The sequence below is a fragment of the Gracilinanus agilis genome, chromosome 4 (assembly GCF_016433145.1).
Source record: "Gracilinanus agilis isolate LMUSP501 chromosome 4, AgileGrace, whole genome shotgun sequence".
Classification (NCBI taxonomy): domain Eukaryota; kingdom Metazoa; phylum Chordata; class Mammalia; order Didelphimorphia; family Didelphidae; genus Gracilinanus; species Gracilinanus agilis.
The window spans coordinates 172,401,508-172,419,761 of NC_058133.1; the positions used below are offsets into that span (position 1 = coordinate 172,401,508).

Below are 18,254 nucleotides of genomic sequence, written 5' to 3' on the forward strand. Positions count from 1 at the left end.
AAGAAAGAAAGAAAGAAAGAAAGAAAGAAAGAAAGAAAGAAAGAAAGAGAAAGAAAGGTTAATAGGAGGAAAAAGAGCAACCAGCTAAGTGTACTCAGGTCTCCATACCCCCAAAGGCCTAAGGAGGATTTGAGGGGGTGTGCTCTGCAATGGGATGTAAAAGCACTATACCAAGATTTGCAAGACTTTAAGAGCTCTGGTCCTGGCTCTAAAACAAACAAGCTGTGTGACTTTCTTTACCTCCCTGGGCCTGTCTCCTCCTCTGTAAAATAGTCTCTTCTAGCTCTGACATTGTGAGTGTTTCTGTTACAGATGAGGAAACAGCCTCTCTCAAGAAGTGATTTGGTTTGCCTTGCTAGTGTCTGAAATGGGATTTGAATTCAGATCTACCAGATTCCAGGTCTAACTCTCTAGTCTATGGTCAGCCAGAGGGACTAGTCATTCCATTCCCTTCCTTCCTAAACCTTCTTTCTTTGCCTGGGGTGACAAAGTCAGACCTCGGCACCACTAAACACATATGAATAGAAGCATAATAGCATGGATTTCCTCTGACTTTCTCAATAACTCTCAAGGGAGGAATTACCATTATCCCCATCTTACAGATGAGGAAGTTGAGAGCAAAGAGTGCCCAGTCATCCAATTAGTGTCTGAGGCAAGATTTGAACCCAGGTCTTTTGGACACTAAGTCCAATATACTATCCAATGTGCCATTCTGTCTAAGAAAGGAAAATTCCTCGTTCTAGGCAATGGCCTTCTTTTTGACCTTGGGGAAGAGAGGTGAGGAATATTCAGTTCCATTCAACAAAATAAGCAAGTGGCTCAATCATTCTCAAATGATTCTTCCAGCAAAGTTCAACAACACAACGAATGACCTCCCCTCAACCCCTCTACAGAAGACTGCCCAAAGTGGGCTGCCTTTATTATCAACAATTGCACATTGGTGTGGATGGTGTGCACGTGAACACATCCATAAACATGCACTCTCAAGGATTCAAATGCATTTGGAACTGCCCCAGTAGTCAATCTCAATTGACCAAGCAGGCAGGTACCTAGAGATACAAAGACAAAAATGAATTGGCCTTGCCCTCAAGGAGCTTCCATTCCATCAGGGAAGATAACACGTACAGATCCAAAATGGTTGGGGTAAGAGCAGAGACAGGGCCTCCAGCAGGCAGAAGAGGATCAGGGAAGGCTTCATGCAAAGGAACATGAGCCAAGTCTTGAGAGAATGATCAAACACAGACACACACACACAGACACAGGTGCACACACGCACGTGCACACAGGCAACCTGGAAATGAACAAGTGCCCAAGACCCAAATCAGCTCCCCTTTGTTCTTCCTGATCAAGGCTCTGCAGCTGTAGCTGGTGTCCACACCCTTAGGCCATGGCAGGCTCTAGGTTCAGGTTCTTCAGAAGCAGCTGAGGGTTCTAGGGAGTCACAGGGAACAGCTCTTGTCTCCTTCTTAAGCAAATGTCCTGTGCCTTCCTCTGGCTGATGATGGAATGGAGAAGGATTCCTGTTCCAACACAAAGAGGGCAATGACTGAACTGGGGAGGGGAGAGGAACTCCTGGAAAGATGGGTTTGTTTTTGTCTTTGAATTCCCAGCACTTAGCCCAGTGCCTAATACACTGAAGGGAGGTAAGAGAGCCCTTACCTGCAGCCACTGAGACATTCAAGGACTCCACTTCTGGGGGGAGCTCTCGCCCAGGAAGGATGGTTAGCAAAATATGGCACAAGCTTCTGACCTCATGGGACAGACCAGAACCTTCATTCCCTATAGGGCAGAGATGGGGCAGAAGAGTTAGTATTGTCTACAACCTGAGGTTTAGAAAACAAGAACATCGGGGACATCATGTAATAAAAGGATGCAAAGGAAGAAGAGAAAACTGCAACAGGCAGCCAACCTGGTAAGCTGAACTCTTGTTACCTACCTAACACCAGGAGAGTAGATCGGTCCCAAAGGAACTCTAGACAACTGGTGATGGGGATGTCAGAGCACTGAGGAACTCCAGACCCTGGGCAGCCCACAGTGCCAGCCACAAGCCATCCTTGCTGAACCTTAGCCTGGCAAGGGAAAGGAGAACAGTGATTTCCTGATTTACCCATGAGGCTTTATCAAGAAACTGTCATTGATCAAATATTTATTAAGGGCCTTCTATGAACCAGGAACTGGGCTAAGAGCTAGGGATAAAAAGACAAAAACAAAAATAGTCCCTACCCTCAAGAAGTTTATATCCTAGGAACAGTGGGAGCTCACAAAGAGAGCTACAGTGGGTTTTGTGTGAAAGAAATCAGGCTGTGGGCAAAGAATAATGCTGATGGACTTGGAAATTCCATCTCTGCTGTAAAGTTCTTGGAACTTAAGGGAGATTAGTAAGAGATTCTTCTGAATTCTTTTCTACCATTCCCCTCATTACATACAGGTCCCTTGCCTGTCTTCCCTATTCTGAAACACTGGCTCCTCATTGCCTTGACCTGGAGAATGGGAAGGAGGGCTGCTAAACATGGGACAACATTGCCTCTGTGTGGCCAGCAGGAGCGTCACAGCTAAAAATCCAGTCAAAGATGTTAAAGGAGTTTATCAGCCTGATTTCTTCCCAAAGTCAAGTACAATTCTGATGTAAACTAGCCAGACTGACAGGTGGATTTAAGTAGGGGGTTTATGGGTAGTTTTTGGAAGAAGTCAAAGCTATATCTAGTCATATGAAAAAATGCTCTGTCATTAATAATTAGAGAAATGCAAATTAAAACAACTTTGAGGTACCATCTCACACCTATCAGATTGGCTTAAATGATAGAAGGGGAAAACAACAAATGCTGAAGAGGATATAGAAAAACTGGGCACTAATATACTGTTGGTGGAACTGTGAAATGATTCAACCATTTCAAAGAAAAATTTGGAATTATGGCCAAAGAGTAAAAAAAGAAAACTGTGTATATCCTCTGACTCAGGAATACTACTATTAGGTCTTTTCCCAAGGTAATTAGGGAAAGAAGAAAAGAACCTCTATGTTCTAAAATATTTATAGCGGCTATCTTATAGTAGCAAAGAGCTGAAAATTGATGAGATGTCCATAAATTAGTGAATGGCCAAATAAATCATAATATATAACTGCAAAAGAAAACTATTTAGGCTGTAAGAAATGATGAGCAACTTAATTTTAGAAAAACATGAAAAGACTTGCTTGAAATAATGCAGAATGAAACAAACAGAACCAAACACTGTATATAGTAACAGTAATTTTTGTCCAAAGAGTAATTATGAATGACTAAGCTATTCTGAAGTAATGTGAACATTCAAACCAACTACAAAGCACTTATAAAGGAAAATGTGATTCACATCCAGAGAAATAACCAATATATGGAAGTTTGTATTGAATGGTTCCACATATATATACACATATCATATATATATATATATATATGACATATATATATATCATATGTTGGCCTTCTCTAATGCAAGGCTGAGAGACAAATTGGAGCTCAAAATGCAACAAGAAATACATATATAAAATGTTTTTTAAGAAAATGTAAAAAAAAAATTTTTTTTAATACTTTGCATTCCCCAGGGTCTGCAACATAATAGGAGCTTAATAAATGCTGGTTACGCTGAATTGAACTGAATGGAATAAAATTAAATTGAATACTCAAAAAAAAAAAAAAAAGGTCTAATCTGGGACTCTCTTTAGCCAGAACTCTAAAAGCACGGATTCATTCTCCTCTGGGCTGAATTGGGGTCCCTCCTTGGGAATAAGGATGCATCCCAAACACAATTTCAGATCAGTAGATTCATGTGGGCCTGAGAAACTAATCTCCTTGAAATCTAGAATGAAGTATAGACATAATAATAGCATTACCATTTGTCAATCTCAGTTGCTCTGCTCCCCAACACTGGAGCTATAGCTGGATAATCAATCAATAAGCATTTAATAATTGCTTACTATGGCCCGGTATTGTGCAAAAAACAAACAACAAAGAAAACAAACAATCCTCTCCCTCAAGGAGCTCATATTTGAATGAGAGAGATGACAGGTTTCTAAATGAGGTAACCTTGTAGTAGATACAAGTGTAACCCACTGCTAATTACCTTCAGCAAGCCTGGAAGATCATCAGTTGCAAAGACATCCATTACCTCCATGGCTCCTGCACTGGCCTTGCTAACCACTGGAGTCAGAGGACAACTGTAAAGTTCAATTTCAATTAGACATAACTTATAGTAAGCATTTACTGTGTACAAGGCACTAGGGACAAAATCAAAACAGTACTAATTAGGGGCAGCTAGGTGGCTCAAGGGATAGAGCTAGGCCTAGAGATAGGAGGTCCTGGGTTCAAATCTAGCCTCAGAAACTGCCTAGCTTTGTGACTGGGGAAATAAATAAATAATCCCATTCCCCTAGCCATACCACTCTTTGCCTTGGAATCAACATTTAGTACTGATTCTAAGATAAAAGTAAAGATTTAAAAACAGAAAATAGTAGCCCTAGGAGTTCAAATTCTTCTGGAGTAGGGGTTCTCTACCTAGAGTCCATGGATAGATTTCAGAAAGGAGATAATTTATTTAGCATTTAATGTGTCAGGTACTGTGTTTAGGGGGCATATGAACTTGGATAGGAAAAAAATTATATCTTATTATATGTTACAAATAATAATATATCATATGATTACATTTTATTTTCACAAACCTTTGGTTTCCCTGTAACCCTCCGTATTTTATTTTTTGCATTTAAAAACATGATCCCAAGAATGGGTCATTAAGCTTCCCCAGATTGCCAACCACAGGTTCATGTCACAAAAAAAAAGTGGTGTACTCGGAGGATCTCAGTTTGTATCCCAGGTTAGTCAAACTTGTGTGACCTCAGCTATTTTGTTTCTCTGGGCTTCAGTTTCCTCACCTATTAAAAAAAAAAAGAGAAGTATGGATAAGATATCATGACATGGGGGGGGGGGGGAGGGGAAGACCGGAGTATGGCGTCAGAGGACCTAGGTTTAAGTCAGAACTTTCTCACTCAAGATGTGAGTAATTCTGAGTTGGAAAATGTAGATTGAAATAGATGACCTCTAAGATCTCTTCAAGCTTTAAAGCTATGATCCTAGGGAATAAATATATATTTGAGAGGGAAGTCTAGAGTCCGAGGATTTGTTCCAAAGTGTGACGTTGAGAAACCACAAATCCTCCTCACCCCTTACCTCCAAACTTGCACCTCCTCCAACTCACTCTGGGAAGCTCTGGTCTCAAAGGGGATTAATATAAATTGGGAAGAAGGTGGAAAGGGAAGGACTGGGTTGGGAAATAAACCGCAAATCTTCTTGGCCTATGAGCTTGGGCTGATGGACAAGAAGCTACCAGTTCGAGCAGAGGTCACAGGTCGAAGGAGCTGGGAGCATTGGGGGGTGGGGGTGGGGGCTGAAGTATTTATAGGTGGTCAGTGAGGTTCGACCACAAGTCGGGTTTCTCCTGGCTGGGCAGGCAAGGGGATAGGATGCCAGAGTAGGAGGCGGAGAATGTTCTACCTGTTTCTCTGGCTGGTAATAACCTTGTCAACGCCCAGGAAGTGTGCAGAGCGCAGCACAGCACCTAGGTTTCGAGGATCTTGAATCTCTTCCAGTATTAACCACAGGCGTTGAGAGGCTGGATCCTCCCCTGGCCCATCCTCTTTGCCCTCTGGCCAGGCTTTGGGGAGCAGCGGGGCTACCTCCATGCATATACCCTGATGAACTTGGCCCCGGCATAGGGCATCCAGCTCTCGCCGCCGCATCAGCTGCACAGGGACACCCAGAGCCTTGGCGTCTCGGGCCACCTCGGCCCGCGGCCCAGAACCCGAGACTCCCCTTTGGAGGAGGAGCCGGGTCACACCCCGACGGGCGGCACGCAGAGCTAGGGTACAGGGCGCTAGCCCAAAAAGGATTTCCAACCGCGGGGCCGAGGGCAAGTCATCCTCCCGGAGGCGGAGCAGCTCTGCTCCCCCCGGCCGGGCCTCAGGCCGGGCCCCCGATTTCCAGGGGGGTCTCCTCCGGGTCGAGCTGTCCCAAGAGAGGAGCCGCGTCGGGTGGAAGGCCAGAGCGCGCCGGGCAGAAACTCCGGGACATGCCGGCCGTAGTAGCAGCATGTCCAGCACACCTGACACCCGGCAGCAGTCGAGTATATGGTGTAGAGGCTACTCACTCCACGCCGGAAGGCGCCGGCCGCTGGAAACCGAGCAGGGTAGAGGTGTTAGTAGTCCTGGCTCCTTACAGTGGAGGATCTGAATGGCCAGCACCTCTATCACAAAACACGCGCGGTGAGCGGAGACTAGCAGGTATGAGTCATGTGCTCCCGCACCCACGTGAGCGGCCCTCCGTAGACCAAGCTAAGTAGGAGTTGCGGCACTGCGTTGGGTAGTCACTTAGCTCAGCCTGTGGTTTGTTCTCACAGCGCCACCTGCTGGATCGGGGGAAGGGTGGGATGGATGGGGGCCTGGAATCCTTGATTACATCCTTTTAAACCTCGTGGCTTGCAGGAGGTAAAGATTTCATTGCCCATGTCCAGCCAGAACCATTGTCTTCATGCTCCCAGTGACCTATATTTCAGGATGTACTGTGACTGAAATGGAAGGGCTGGGTAGGACTGTAGTGATGGGACAGTGTGTGGAATAAGACATCTATGCAAACACAAGTGCCAGTGGGATGATTCATTGATGATTTTATGATCTTTCTCCTTTCCACTCCACCTACCCCCCTTCCTCCCATCAACACCATGGATAGGTGGAATGGTTACCTAGGTTTTTAAAACTCCTCTTCTCCCAGACCAAAAGAACTGGCTGGCACACTGTGAGGGGTTCTGTATTTCACTGAACTACAAGCTCAAGACAAATATAACCAAAGTTTCCTTCTAACAGTGCATTGCTCTGATCTAATATTTTTTGGAGCTTCTTATATTTTCAACCTGAATCAGCAGGGGTTTGGGGGCGCCCCTTAAATTCTCTCCACCACCAATAAGGCAGTCTGTCCCTACACCAATACTTAGTCCCTCTTCTTCTCTCTCCCGCCAGCCCTAAAAGCCACAGAGCTACCCTTGGGTAGATGAACCTTCTGACTCAGGAGAGCCAACTAATAATATACTATAAACCCCATCACTATTGAAAGGAGTAAATAGAAATAAATTCTCAAAGCCCAAAGTTTGTTTGTTTTTTTCTTTTAATTCTAGAAGTGAAAAACTTTTTGGGAGACTGATGTCCTGCTACTGTGACCAGAGTGGAATAATCCCTCCAGAGCCCAGAATCAGATAGAAGGGAGAAAAAGAGTAGTAGGAAGAAAGGAAATAGATACAAAGGAAAAGAAGGAAGTCTAGAGCCACAAATGAGGACCTGATTCCTGACCATGAGAGGAGGTAAAGTGAAGAGAGAGAATAGTAAATACTGCTTCTGATCTTGGCCTCCTTCCCAAGAAGGAAAGGAGATAGAGTAGGAGGGAAAAGACCAATGAACCCCAAATAAGGAATATTGGGTAACAAATTAAGAAGTAAAATAGACAGGAACCCCACCACCCAGTTTTCATCTGTAAGTCATATCTGTATATGAAACAATTTGAGATTACCAAAAAAAATTTTTTTTTTTTAGTCCTGGGGGTAGAAGGAGGAGGTTGAGTCCAGGGTTCAAAAATAAACACCTACAATCCAGATTTAGGAGCCAGGCAGTAAGGGTCCATCCCCCAGGCTCGGCTCCCAACCAGATGCTATGTCACCTGTTCCGTTGGCCTCATCTGGATGTCTCCAATCTGCAAACGGTACAGTGGAGTGGGCAAGACTTAAGCTCTCTCACCTATCTTCTACAACCCCAAGAAAAGGATCTCTCCAGAGCTAAAGAAGATCACTGAGAAATACCACACATAAACCCACCCCACCATAGCCTCCGATTTCACATGTAGCTTTCTGGGAGTAGTTATTATAACAATCCCTCCCTCCAATCTAGAGATAAATCAGTATAGATATTATGTAAATGTGTTTCCCATTTCCATATCTTTTCTTCTCCTCTACTGTGAAGTTATACACAGGGATTCCCCTGGAGTCCCTAAAGGAGCAACGATCAAGTCTAGACTCACCTGGACGTGTGGTGGGGTGCTGAGGACAAAGATGACGGCTTCAGCTACATCCTCAGGTTTGAGACACTGAGAGCATCAGGAGAAGAGATGAGAGACCATTTCTACTCCTACTCTCCACCCCAATTCTCCCATACACCTGTCCTCTTCCTGATCTCAGCTCTTAGTCATGAGAGGCCTACAGATTATAGGACTTGGCCATTCTAGAAAATGACACTTTTGGCTACTGGAATTTGGGGAGTTAGGAAGTCAGTGACTTGAAGACCAGATTGAATCATAAATTTTTAGAGCTGAAAGGTCCCTTAGAGATCATCTAGTCCAACCCCCGAATTTTATAGATGAGGAAAATGTAGCCCAGAGAGGTTAGGGCAAGTGATTTGTACAAAGTCACAACAAAGCAAGTCAGAAACAGAACTGGGACTGGATGGAATCCAAGTGGCCTGACTCCCAATCCAAGGCTCTCTGCATTATACCATGAGGCCTTGTCCTTTCCCCTTGGCTCAATGTCCAGCCCTTCAGATCCCACCTTCATGTGCTCGTAGGTCTCAGCTGCTTTCACGGGGTCCTGGTCATGAAGTTTGAAGGCGAATCCTGTCTCCACCACCCCAGGGGAGATGCACTGGAGGGGCAGAGGGTGCCTGCTCAGGGGATAAGTCTCCATTTCCACTATTCCTCCCCTTCCCATTCCTATCCCATGAGATGGAAAGAAAATCAACAAAAGAGAATAAGCTATGGTGAAGAGACCCACAGTAAGGGGATGAGACCCCAAGATATGCTGAAAAATCATAAACTGCCTAGGATTCATAAATGGCCCCTCGCTATCTAGCAGTCTTGTCCCCTCCACAAGGAATATCAAACAGTAATCTACTCTCCTTAATCACATCAGCAACATCCCAAACCCATTTCATGGGAGCAGCCTTCTTGATGCCTAAAGTCCTCCCTTCCCACTTCAGTGCCTTTGTCTAGTCATTTTGTCCTGGGTTGCAAGTGAGGAAACTGAGGCTTAGATCAGGACCATGAAAACAACAGCAGAGACTGGAAGAGACCCCTAACTTCTGTCTCATTCTGCCCACTACAACTGAATGCACTGTGCATTGAATAAGGAGAACCGAATTCCCTTTAAGATAGAGATTCACCCGCCTCAAACCCCCCATGGGGCAAGTGTTCCCTCACTGTGGCTCGGATGTGGGTGTTGGCCTCTCGAAGTTCCTGCCGAAGTCCCTCGGTCAGTGCAGTAATGGCATACTTGGTTGCACTGTAGAAATGTACCACAGACTGCGGTACTACATGGTGACCAGACATGCTGTTGAGGAAGGGTGAAATCAGGGTATGAAAGAAGAATTCATCCCTGTCTCTCTATTCCCTGCAAAACCCTTCCCATGACTGCTCCTCAGTTATTCTGCTCTCTCCTTACTCCAATATTTTGAATACCTTAGCTTCTTTGCCTACCCTTACTCTCCTGAATTTGCTCATGTATTCTCTTGACCTCTCTTTATTTTAACTATACCTGAAACTTCCTTCTCTATCAATGGATATTCATAGGACCACAGGATTTAGAGAGCTAGCCCAGGGATTCTTAATTTTATTTGTGTTAAAGACCCCTACTGAAAATGTTGTAAAATAATTTAAGGAAGTGTCAAATTTTAATTAGGAGCTAGTGAAAATAATGTGTAAATTTTTTCCCCTATCCAAATTCATAAACCTTCTGTGATCCAGGGGCCCTTTGAGGGAACTCAAAATCATGAACAGAATTCTGATCTAGTGCCACCCTTTCATTTTACAAATAAGGAACTTGAGGTCCAGAGTGGATAGTTAGTTGACTTACCTAAGGCCACAGAGTTAGCAGAGCTGGGATCTGACCCCAGGTTCTCTGAATCCAACTCTGACTACCATGTTGCCTCTCAATTTTTCTCATCATCTGAGTAGCTCCTGAGAGTCTACCTCCTTAAGGAAACCTTTCCCAAGTCCTGCCAAAAGCTTACCCTGTTCAGATCAGTGACACAAATACTTCTGCTTTTTCCTTAGACATGTTTTTCAGTCTAACAGAATAACTAATAGTCAAACATTGCAAAATAATGGCATTGAACCACCCTCTATTCACCTGTTGATGTTGATAATGTGTCCATCATCCACATTCCTCTCCTTCATGGACTGGTATGCCTCCCGGGTACAGATACTGACCGCCAATACATTCACCTGCAGGTGAGGATTGGGAACTGAGAAGTCCTACCAGGAATATTTTCAGGTTGGAACAGTCCACGCTAAAACTGAATGAGTCTGGGAATGCTAAGGGGGAAGGAGAAATGGACTGGGATGATTATCTGTATTTTTAGTAATTTTTTTTCTTCTGAAGATTCTTTAAAGTCATTGGATGTGAGGAATGGGGGAGAGGAAGATTTATTTATTTTTGCACTTTTTTTTTAAATGGCAGGTGTGATATTTGAACCAAGACATGCCGGGCCCCAACTCCTAATCTCTATCCATTGAGCCTCACAGCATCTTTTCCCCAACCTGCTGTTTTTTTTTTTTGTTGTTGTTGTTGTTGTTGTTTTTTTACAAAAAATCTAATAGCAAAAAAAAAAAAAAAAAAAAATCTAATAGCATGCAAACTGGGCATGGAATGAAGATCTGAAATGTTTGCATCATGTCTTTCCCTACCCCCTCCTCAAGCTGTTAGCTCATCTCCAGAAAACATAAGTTCACTGTTCCACCAGGGCATCTGCCTGAATCCTACACAGGATGAAGGTGCTGGACAATTCCAGATGTAGCAACATTGGTGCCTCCTTGTCTCTGTCCTTCCCCCATCCTTCTGAAGTAGTGTCTACTAAAGATTAAGAGAACAAGAAGAACCATACTGGTGCCAACATCTTGGAGGCCAAAGGACCAGGAAACCTCCCTGCCACAACTATCTAGGAACCTCTAAGAATGGGTTCACCCAGATCTGCAACAAACTCCCCATTTTACCTTCCATTCTATATATCATAGCCTCCATACTGGGTATCTCCTATTAAATTCTTGCTCTCAGAATTTCTGGTGTCTCAGCCCTGTCCTTCCTTTCCCAGCAGAGTACTGGCAGTAGAATGAGGAATCATGATAAACATCTTTCCCCAGTATCCTCCTCCTCCCCCTCTAGGTCCACCTTTCCATACATCCTACTATTATTTTCCTTATATTCCCAGAAAAGGTAGGTAAGGTAGAGATCTGAGGAAGATGTGACTTTAGACAGTTAATAATCCCAAAGATTTACTCAGCCTTGCATATAGGAGACATTGACTAGCAGCCTCTTCCTCCTTTTGATCCTTTCTCCAGCCTCTCTACATGATATCCCACCAACCCCAAGCTCCTGGCCTAATTATAGAGTTGAACTAGCTTGTGAGTGTTGGGGAAGGGGCAAGGGTCTGCACTCAGAGGCCCAGTGAACACCTTTCTGTATCCCATTAAACCCATATCACTCTGATCTAACTTGTCCTAGCAAAGAGGGGCACTTCCAGCATCTCCATTCTCCAAAGAAAATAGCAAGTAAAGAACTGGCTGTGCTGTGACCCCACCACAGCACATTCACTGCTCAAGGACAGAGAGAAGCCTTTCACTGGTTTTTCACATTTCTGCCCCCAAGGAGAGGGGCAACTGGCTAGGAGGAGATTAGATGTTTCTTCTTACTAGGTATCAGACCAAAGCCTCAGGAATGGAATACCCAAAGTTTGAACCTGCTTCAACTCCTATTCATATTGAGAAATAACTCACATATCTTAATGGGGAAGGAGAGTGAAGTGCTCTGTCCCGAGACTTTGTGCCAGTAAGCTCTGTATTGAGCAAATATAAAAATAAAACAAAACATCAGGAAGTAAGCCCTGGATGTAAGCAAAGAATGAATTCTGACCGGGCCAAACAGATTCCAAGAGAAAAAATTTTAAACTATAGAAATAATTATCAGTAGATCAAGGGGTAGCTATGTGGCTCAGAGGATAGAGAGCTAGGCCTGGAGATGGGAGACCTGGGTTCATATCTGGCCTCAGACCCCTCCTGGCTATGTGAGCCTAGGCAAGTCAGGGTAAGTCAATTAATCCCAAATTGTCTAGCCCTTATCACTCTTCTGCCTTGGAACCAGCATGTAATATTGATTCTAAGACATAAGGTAAGGGTTTATGAAAAATAAAAAATCAATAGATCAGAAACAAAGATCTCCTATGGGGGGAGATGGTGAAAACAAGCTTCCACCAGAAAAGTAGAGGCTAGGGGGAGAAGAATCACAGGAAAATGGGACTTGCCCAGAATCACACAGAGCTAAGTCAGAGAAAGCCAAACCTAGAAGTTTAACCCCCAGAACTGTGCTCTTTCCACCACACCATATCACGTTTCTTCTTGTCAAAAGGAACAGAATAAAAGTATAGGGGGAGGGAAAAACTACCTATATAGGCCAATCTTTCAAAGTAATTTCACATATATTCTTATTTAATCTTCATAATAACACTGTGATTTAAAAAGAATTGTGCTTCTCTGGCAGAGAGCCTTGGAAAAAGCAGACAGTTACCAAGTTTTTGTTGAGATGAATTATTTTAAAGAGGAAACTGGTGGTTTTTCTAGAAACTAGAGGATAAGACTTAAGGTCATACAGCTAGCTACTGGCAGCAGCTGGTAAACAGAACAGAGATCTGATTCCTAGGCTGCTGCTTTTTCTTTTAGGCAGTAATATTTTCCTAAACTTATAAATTATGAAGAAATAGATATATAGCCAAACTCCAGGGCCAAACAGGAAGCAGCAAGGCTAAGTATGGTAATTAAATGGAATGAAGGACTGAAGGGGATTATTAAATTTCCTTCTGCAAGGAGACACATATCTTTACCAGGGCCTCATTTAGTCCTGAATTATCCACTCCAAGAAGTTGATTGTTCCACAGCATACCCCATCCTCTAAGCAGGCAGGCTCCTCCTTTTCCCCCTATTCCCAATAAAAGCTACAGCTCTCACATTCAGCATATCTTTCCAGCCACTGGTGTGGCCACTGAGTAGGGGCTCAGGCCGGGCCAGGCCAGCATTATTGATGCAGATATCCACACCGTTGTGCTGATTTCGGACAGCTGAGAACATGGACAGAATGTCCTCTTCATTGGACAGGTCACATTTGTAGGGAAGCAGAGTCCCAGGGTAGCCAGCACTCTTACACTCAGCAGCCAGTGTCTGGGGATAAAGAGAAGAAATCTGGTCAAGGGACCAACAGATATGAGTTGTTAAGCTCTCTCCCTAGCAAGTCACAATTCTCTAACACTCCTCCTCCTAGCATAATGTAGCCAGTCTCTGCCACAAAAAATTCCTTTTCAGTGGTCACAACCAACTTCCCTCTCCACAATAGATGGTCCACTGTCTGAGTTGATGGAAAGGCAGAGAGAGAGAAATGAAGCTGGAGCTAGGTCTTAGTGCCAGGCTGAGGCAGTATTTATAAAATGGGGAGAGGATCTACCCAACCTCCAGTTGTAAGGAGGAGGACTGATCCAGAGTAGAAGCTAGAGAAAGGGATGGCAAGCAGATTGGTTAAAAGAATAATGTAAGTCTCCATTTGGAAACTTCTCACTTGCTTAGCAGCTCATCTTAACCTACTTTCCTCCATTCTGGCCAAAATATTTCACTGAGCCAGTAACCCCAGAGCTTCTAATCTCTACCCTGACAGATTGGGAGCTACTCTTCCTACTTCCCAGAAGGGATCTAAGAGCCACCAAAAAGGAGCTTCCTACCAACCTACCCCCTGCTGGAAAGGGAGGGAAATGATGTTCAGAAAATTTGCTCTAGATTTCTCACAGATTTTTTAAAAGGCAGGAAAGGGCTATCCCTAGCCTCAATTCTCCTGTCTAGCCACCCAGTGCCATATCATCCCTAATCTTCTCTCTCCTAATAAAGAGTGTCAGGTGTCCTGGATATATTCCCCCTTCAGGCTTTTTCTTTGGACATGTAAAGTAGGTAAGTTGGTGATATGAGGCTCCCTGAAAGCTCCTGCTTCCCCAGGGAGGGTACAGGATATCCACTCTGTAGCTACAGGAACTCTGGAACAGTAGGAAACCCTGAAACAAAGACTCTAGGGAGAAATGCCAAGTCAGAGGAAGAATCAGATAACCCCTAAGCCCTTGTGACACTGCAAAGAAACTGTCCATGAGGTGCAGTAGCAGAAGGAAAACAAGCTGTAGCTGGGGCATGGATAATGCCCATCCTCCCTGGGCACCTGGGCCCTATAAAAGACATATGGGTGCTTGGCTCCAATCCAGGTCAGCCATCTGCTAAGACCTGAGAGAGAGCTCCCTTCCTTTCCACCAGTAGAAGAACTCCCAAAACACATAATTCCTATGGCTCAGAAGCAGCTTCCATTCCCTAATCTGACCAAGTACAGGAATACTTCCTTGCCAGGAAGCCAGGCAAGTCCTGACAGTCCTATGGAGAAAGCAGACACTAGCTTAAAAAAAAGAGCCAAGGTGAAGAAGCAAGTGATTTGCTGTAGAAAACTGTGCCTCTCTCCATACCCACCCCTCTCCCAGATAAATTCAAACACACAAGCCATCCCTCCTTCTCTAGACTCATAATGGGCAAAGCCCAAACCCTTCCTAACAGAATATTTTGGATTGTAGCCCTGGAGGAACAAGAAAGGAGGCCAAAAATCCTCATGGTAAATAAAAGTCTGGGTGAAGGGGTCATGGAAATTCAATTCTTCTTATCGCCCCCTTTCCATCATCCTTTCTAGTTTTCTGTAACTCTCCCTCCAGAGATCTCCAATAATTTAACTTGCCTCAACCCAGAGGCATTGTACAAAGGTCCAGATAAAGACTATAAATTCTGGAGTTTACCCAGTTAGATTGAGAGCCTTCTTGGAACTCAATGACTGGTTTCTCTGGGGTTGTTTAGTCCTGAAAAGTATGACTATTTTGGTGTTAAGGGGCAAAAAACAGAAAACTAGTAAGATTCAGCTGTTTAGTGACCATCCTGGCCCTCTAGACACCAGGGCTATACTACCCACAGGTCTGGGACTGCATACACAGCTTTTAAGAGCTGGCTAGAGTGGAGGGGGAGGGTAAGGCAAAGGACAGGTGGAGCCAAGTGACCTTGAGAATATCTGAGAAGCTATAAAATGAACAGCAGTGTCTAAGATCAGGGACTCCGCCCAAGAGAGTAATAATCTTTCTCACAGGCCTTTACCCACAGATCTCTACCCTTACCCCATTGGGACTTTGAACAAGGAATGAATGATAAAGCATGCAGCCAAGCAATAGCTCAGAAGTCCAGAAAGAAACAAGACTGGGCAAATTCAAATGTGATTTACCATAAAAAATACCCTCTGTCCCTATGCTTTGGCTGTTCCCACTAACTCTGATTAGAGCCTTTGCTGGGCATTTGATGTTCATAACCCCAATACTATCTGTTAGCTCTGTTGGGAGTTGGGGAATGACCCAGGTTATCTAAGTCTCTTCCTTGGGGTTCACATATTTAAACCTTAATTAAATATACTGTAATATATAGGATAATGTAAATGACAGACATATTCCTAGCATCTTAGCTCCATAAAGGATTAATAAGCTGCCATGTAGTCCACCCAAGTTGGGGCTGGGAAGGAGATATTAACTTAGGAATCCTTCTTGGGCTAAAGGTGTGGTGATGGAGAGGAGAAGGAGAGTGTCTCTCAAACTTTCTGCCTAGGTTCACCTGGCTTAGGTCTGGAATGACAAATCCCCCATCTCTCACCAAATATCTGATGGCTTCACCCCCAAAACCTTTCTTCTTGGCTTTCCAGTTGGTCAATGTTCTTTTATTTCCTTTCTCTTCTGCTCTAAATTCAGAGAAAGCAAGATATCTAGGTGAAATTCTAGACAGCTATGTGTGGATGTCTTGGAGGTAGGTTCAAAAATGCAGCTACTAAGAGGAAACTATACCTGGAGGAAGTGCCAGGTTTAGGGATGTGTTACACAAGGAATGGGATTCCTAGCCTTTGAAAGCCACACATGGAGTTTTCAATCAACTCTGATTGTCTCCCTCACAGATCATACTATTCTCTCTAGGAGAGAAGTTCTTACCTGTTTTGTTTGTTTTTGTGCCCTAGTCCCCTTTGGTAATCTTGTGAGGCTTATAGAGTCCTTAGAATCATCCTTTGAGTATCCCAGATCCTAAAAACTCCAGGGTCAGTCCAGCACTCCCATCTTGTCAGGGTTTGCCTTCCCTCAGATCCCTGCAACTACATCCTCCAAACTTCCCATCATAGCCTTGCCCTTTTCCAAATACCCAATCCCAAATCTTGGAGAACATGGTCCTTCTGTCCCAAAGCTCCCTCAAGATCAGAATCCCCCTGTAACACCCACTCTTAGAGCCTAATAACACACGTTTAACACAGTTTAAAAAATACACTAACTATACTATAAAAGTATGCTCACAAAATCTCCAGGTTAACTAACTTTCCCATCCACACAAGGAATTCCAAATTCCCACTGATCAGAACCCCCCACCCCCCAATATCCACAATGAATCCTGGGACATCGGTAAACCCGAAACTCCTTTCTATTACAACCTAATACATACATTTCCACTATTATGGCACCCCAAACACAAAATCTTCATGGTCACAAGTTCCTACCCACATGGGGCACCCCAAACTCCCATAGTCGTAGCCCCTACCTTTTCTGTCCCTCAAATCAAACTTCCTTAGGGAACCTTGGACCTTAACCCCCTACTAGTTCAGCTCTCCAGCACAGTCACAAAATATCCTCACTCCCCGCCCCAAGGACTCCAAATTTTCACCGATCATAACTTCTTAGCGCCCCCCCCATCCCTCCCCACAGCTCCCCAAAGCCACCCTCATACCATCTGGGCAGTCCCAGCTCCGCCCCTCCCTCAAGGCGTCCTCAGTTCTCCCCAGCTACGGGCGAAGCAGTACGTACCTCGATGTTGCTCACGGTGCGAGCGCACCCCAGCACCTTCAGTCCGCGTTGCACCAGGGCCCGGGCCACGGCCGCGCCGATGCCGGCGGAGGCACCCGTCACCAGCGCCAGCCGGCCCCGCCAGCGCTCCATGCTGGGGGTGCTAGAGTACTTCGGAACGCAGGAAGGCGCCCGCTTCGTCTCCTGCCCCAGCAACAGTTCCACCGTCTTCTCCGACTCTAGGGGGTTCATCTTCCTCGGGCCCTGGGACCAACTGGACCTCTTAGCTCCGCTCCGACTCCGGCTGACCCTAACTCAGTCGGTAGGCCAGTCAGCCACCACTCAGATCCCACTCCGGCCCCACCCCAGCCCCGCCTGCCCGGGCCGCAGCCCTCTCCACGCCCACCGTCTCCCAGCCCGGCTCTGCCAGAAGCTCCGCCCCCAGCGCGAGGGAGACTACTCGCCCGCCCTCTCCAGCCAGAAGTCCCGCCCCCAGCGCGAGGAAGAAGGCGTCGCCATACTCGGCCCCGCCCACCTTTGAGGAGCAGCTCCACCCCCCAGCGCGAGGAAGAAGGTGTCGCCATCTTCGGCCTCGCCTCAGGCGTTGTTCTGGACCGCGGGGTTTCCGCACCAACTCACCAGTCCCCATTCAGGTACCCGTGCCTGGGCACCCTGGGCCCTCACGCCGCCCTCAACGGCTCTAGAGCGTGGGCGTGCAACCCAGGCGGGCTCACAGATTGTGCCTGTCTTCTGAACTAAAGCCAGAAGATGGGGTGGCTATGGGGAAACGGCCCTAGCGTGAGGTCTCCAAGGGACCTCCGAGGTCACCTAGTCCAATCCCGTCACTTTACACAGGAGGAAACTAAGGCCCAGGGTGGCGAAGTGAATTTGCCCAAGGTCATACAGGTCACACAGGTGACCATTCAGCCAACGTGCATCGACTTTCAGTGAGAGTATGATAGTGGCAGAACCAGAATTCGAACTCCGGGTTCTTTTACTCCAAGCTCAATGATCTCCGGTGACTATTCTCCAGACTAATTCATTAAACATGTGTGTAAGATGCTGTGGAAAGAAGTGTTAGATTTAGACTCCGGAAGACTCAAGTTGAAATCTTGTCTCAAATTTCAGCATGTCCCCAAGCAAGTCACTTAATCACTGCTTCAGTTTCCTCTTTTGTAAAATAGGGATAATAATAGCACCTACCTCTCAGAGTTGTCATAAGGATCAAATGAAATGACATGTAACCTTCTTTGCAAACCTTAATGTGCTATTCAAATGCTACCCACCT

General features: G+C 45.3%; 2 protein-coding genes across 3 annotated transcripts; both read right to left on the bottom strand.

The window, feature by feature from the left end:
* Positions 1-1,345: 1,345 nt before the first annotated feature.
* Positions 1,346-6,528, bottom strand: MRM1 (mitochondrial rRNA methyltransferase 1). Its single transcript, XM_044675056.1, is given in 7 exon segments — positions 1,346-1,476; positions 1,479-1,520; positions 1,660-1,779; positions 1,937-2,069; positions 4,096-4,189; positions 5,520-6,341; positions 6,419-6,528. Coding segments are annotated over 7 exon segments (1,452 nt in total).
* A 635-nt stretch (positions 6,529-7,163) lies between these two features.
* On the bottom strand, positions 7,164-17,265 carry DHRS11 (dehydrogenase/reductase 11). Of its 2 annotated transcripts, none has more exons than XM_044672062.1 (7): positions 16,988-17,265; positions 13,050-13,259; positions 10,183-10,277; positions 9,255-9,384; positions 8,608-8,700; positions 8,085-8,150; positions 7,164-7,760 (listed from the first exon to the last, which is right to left on the bottom strand). In XM_044672062.1, exons 1-7 carry the CDS (start codon positions 17,216-17,218, stop codon positions 7,719-7,721), a joined length of 867 nt encoding a protein of 288 aa, XP_044527997.1. In that variant the 5' UTR covers positions 17,219-17,265; the 3' UTR covers positions 7,164-7,718. The 2 variants fall into 2 exon arrangements, with proteins under 2 accessions (XP_044527997.1, XP_044527996.1); XM_044672061.1 differs by having other exon boundaries at positions 8,608-8,768; positions 9,218-9,384.
* Between the last annotated feature and the right edge of the window lie 989 nt (positions 17,266-18,254).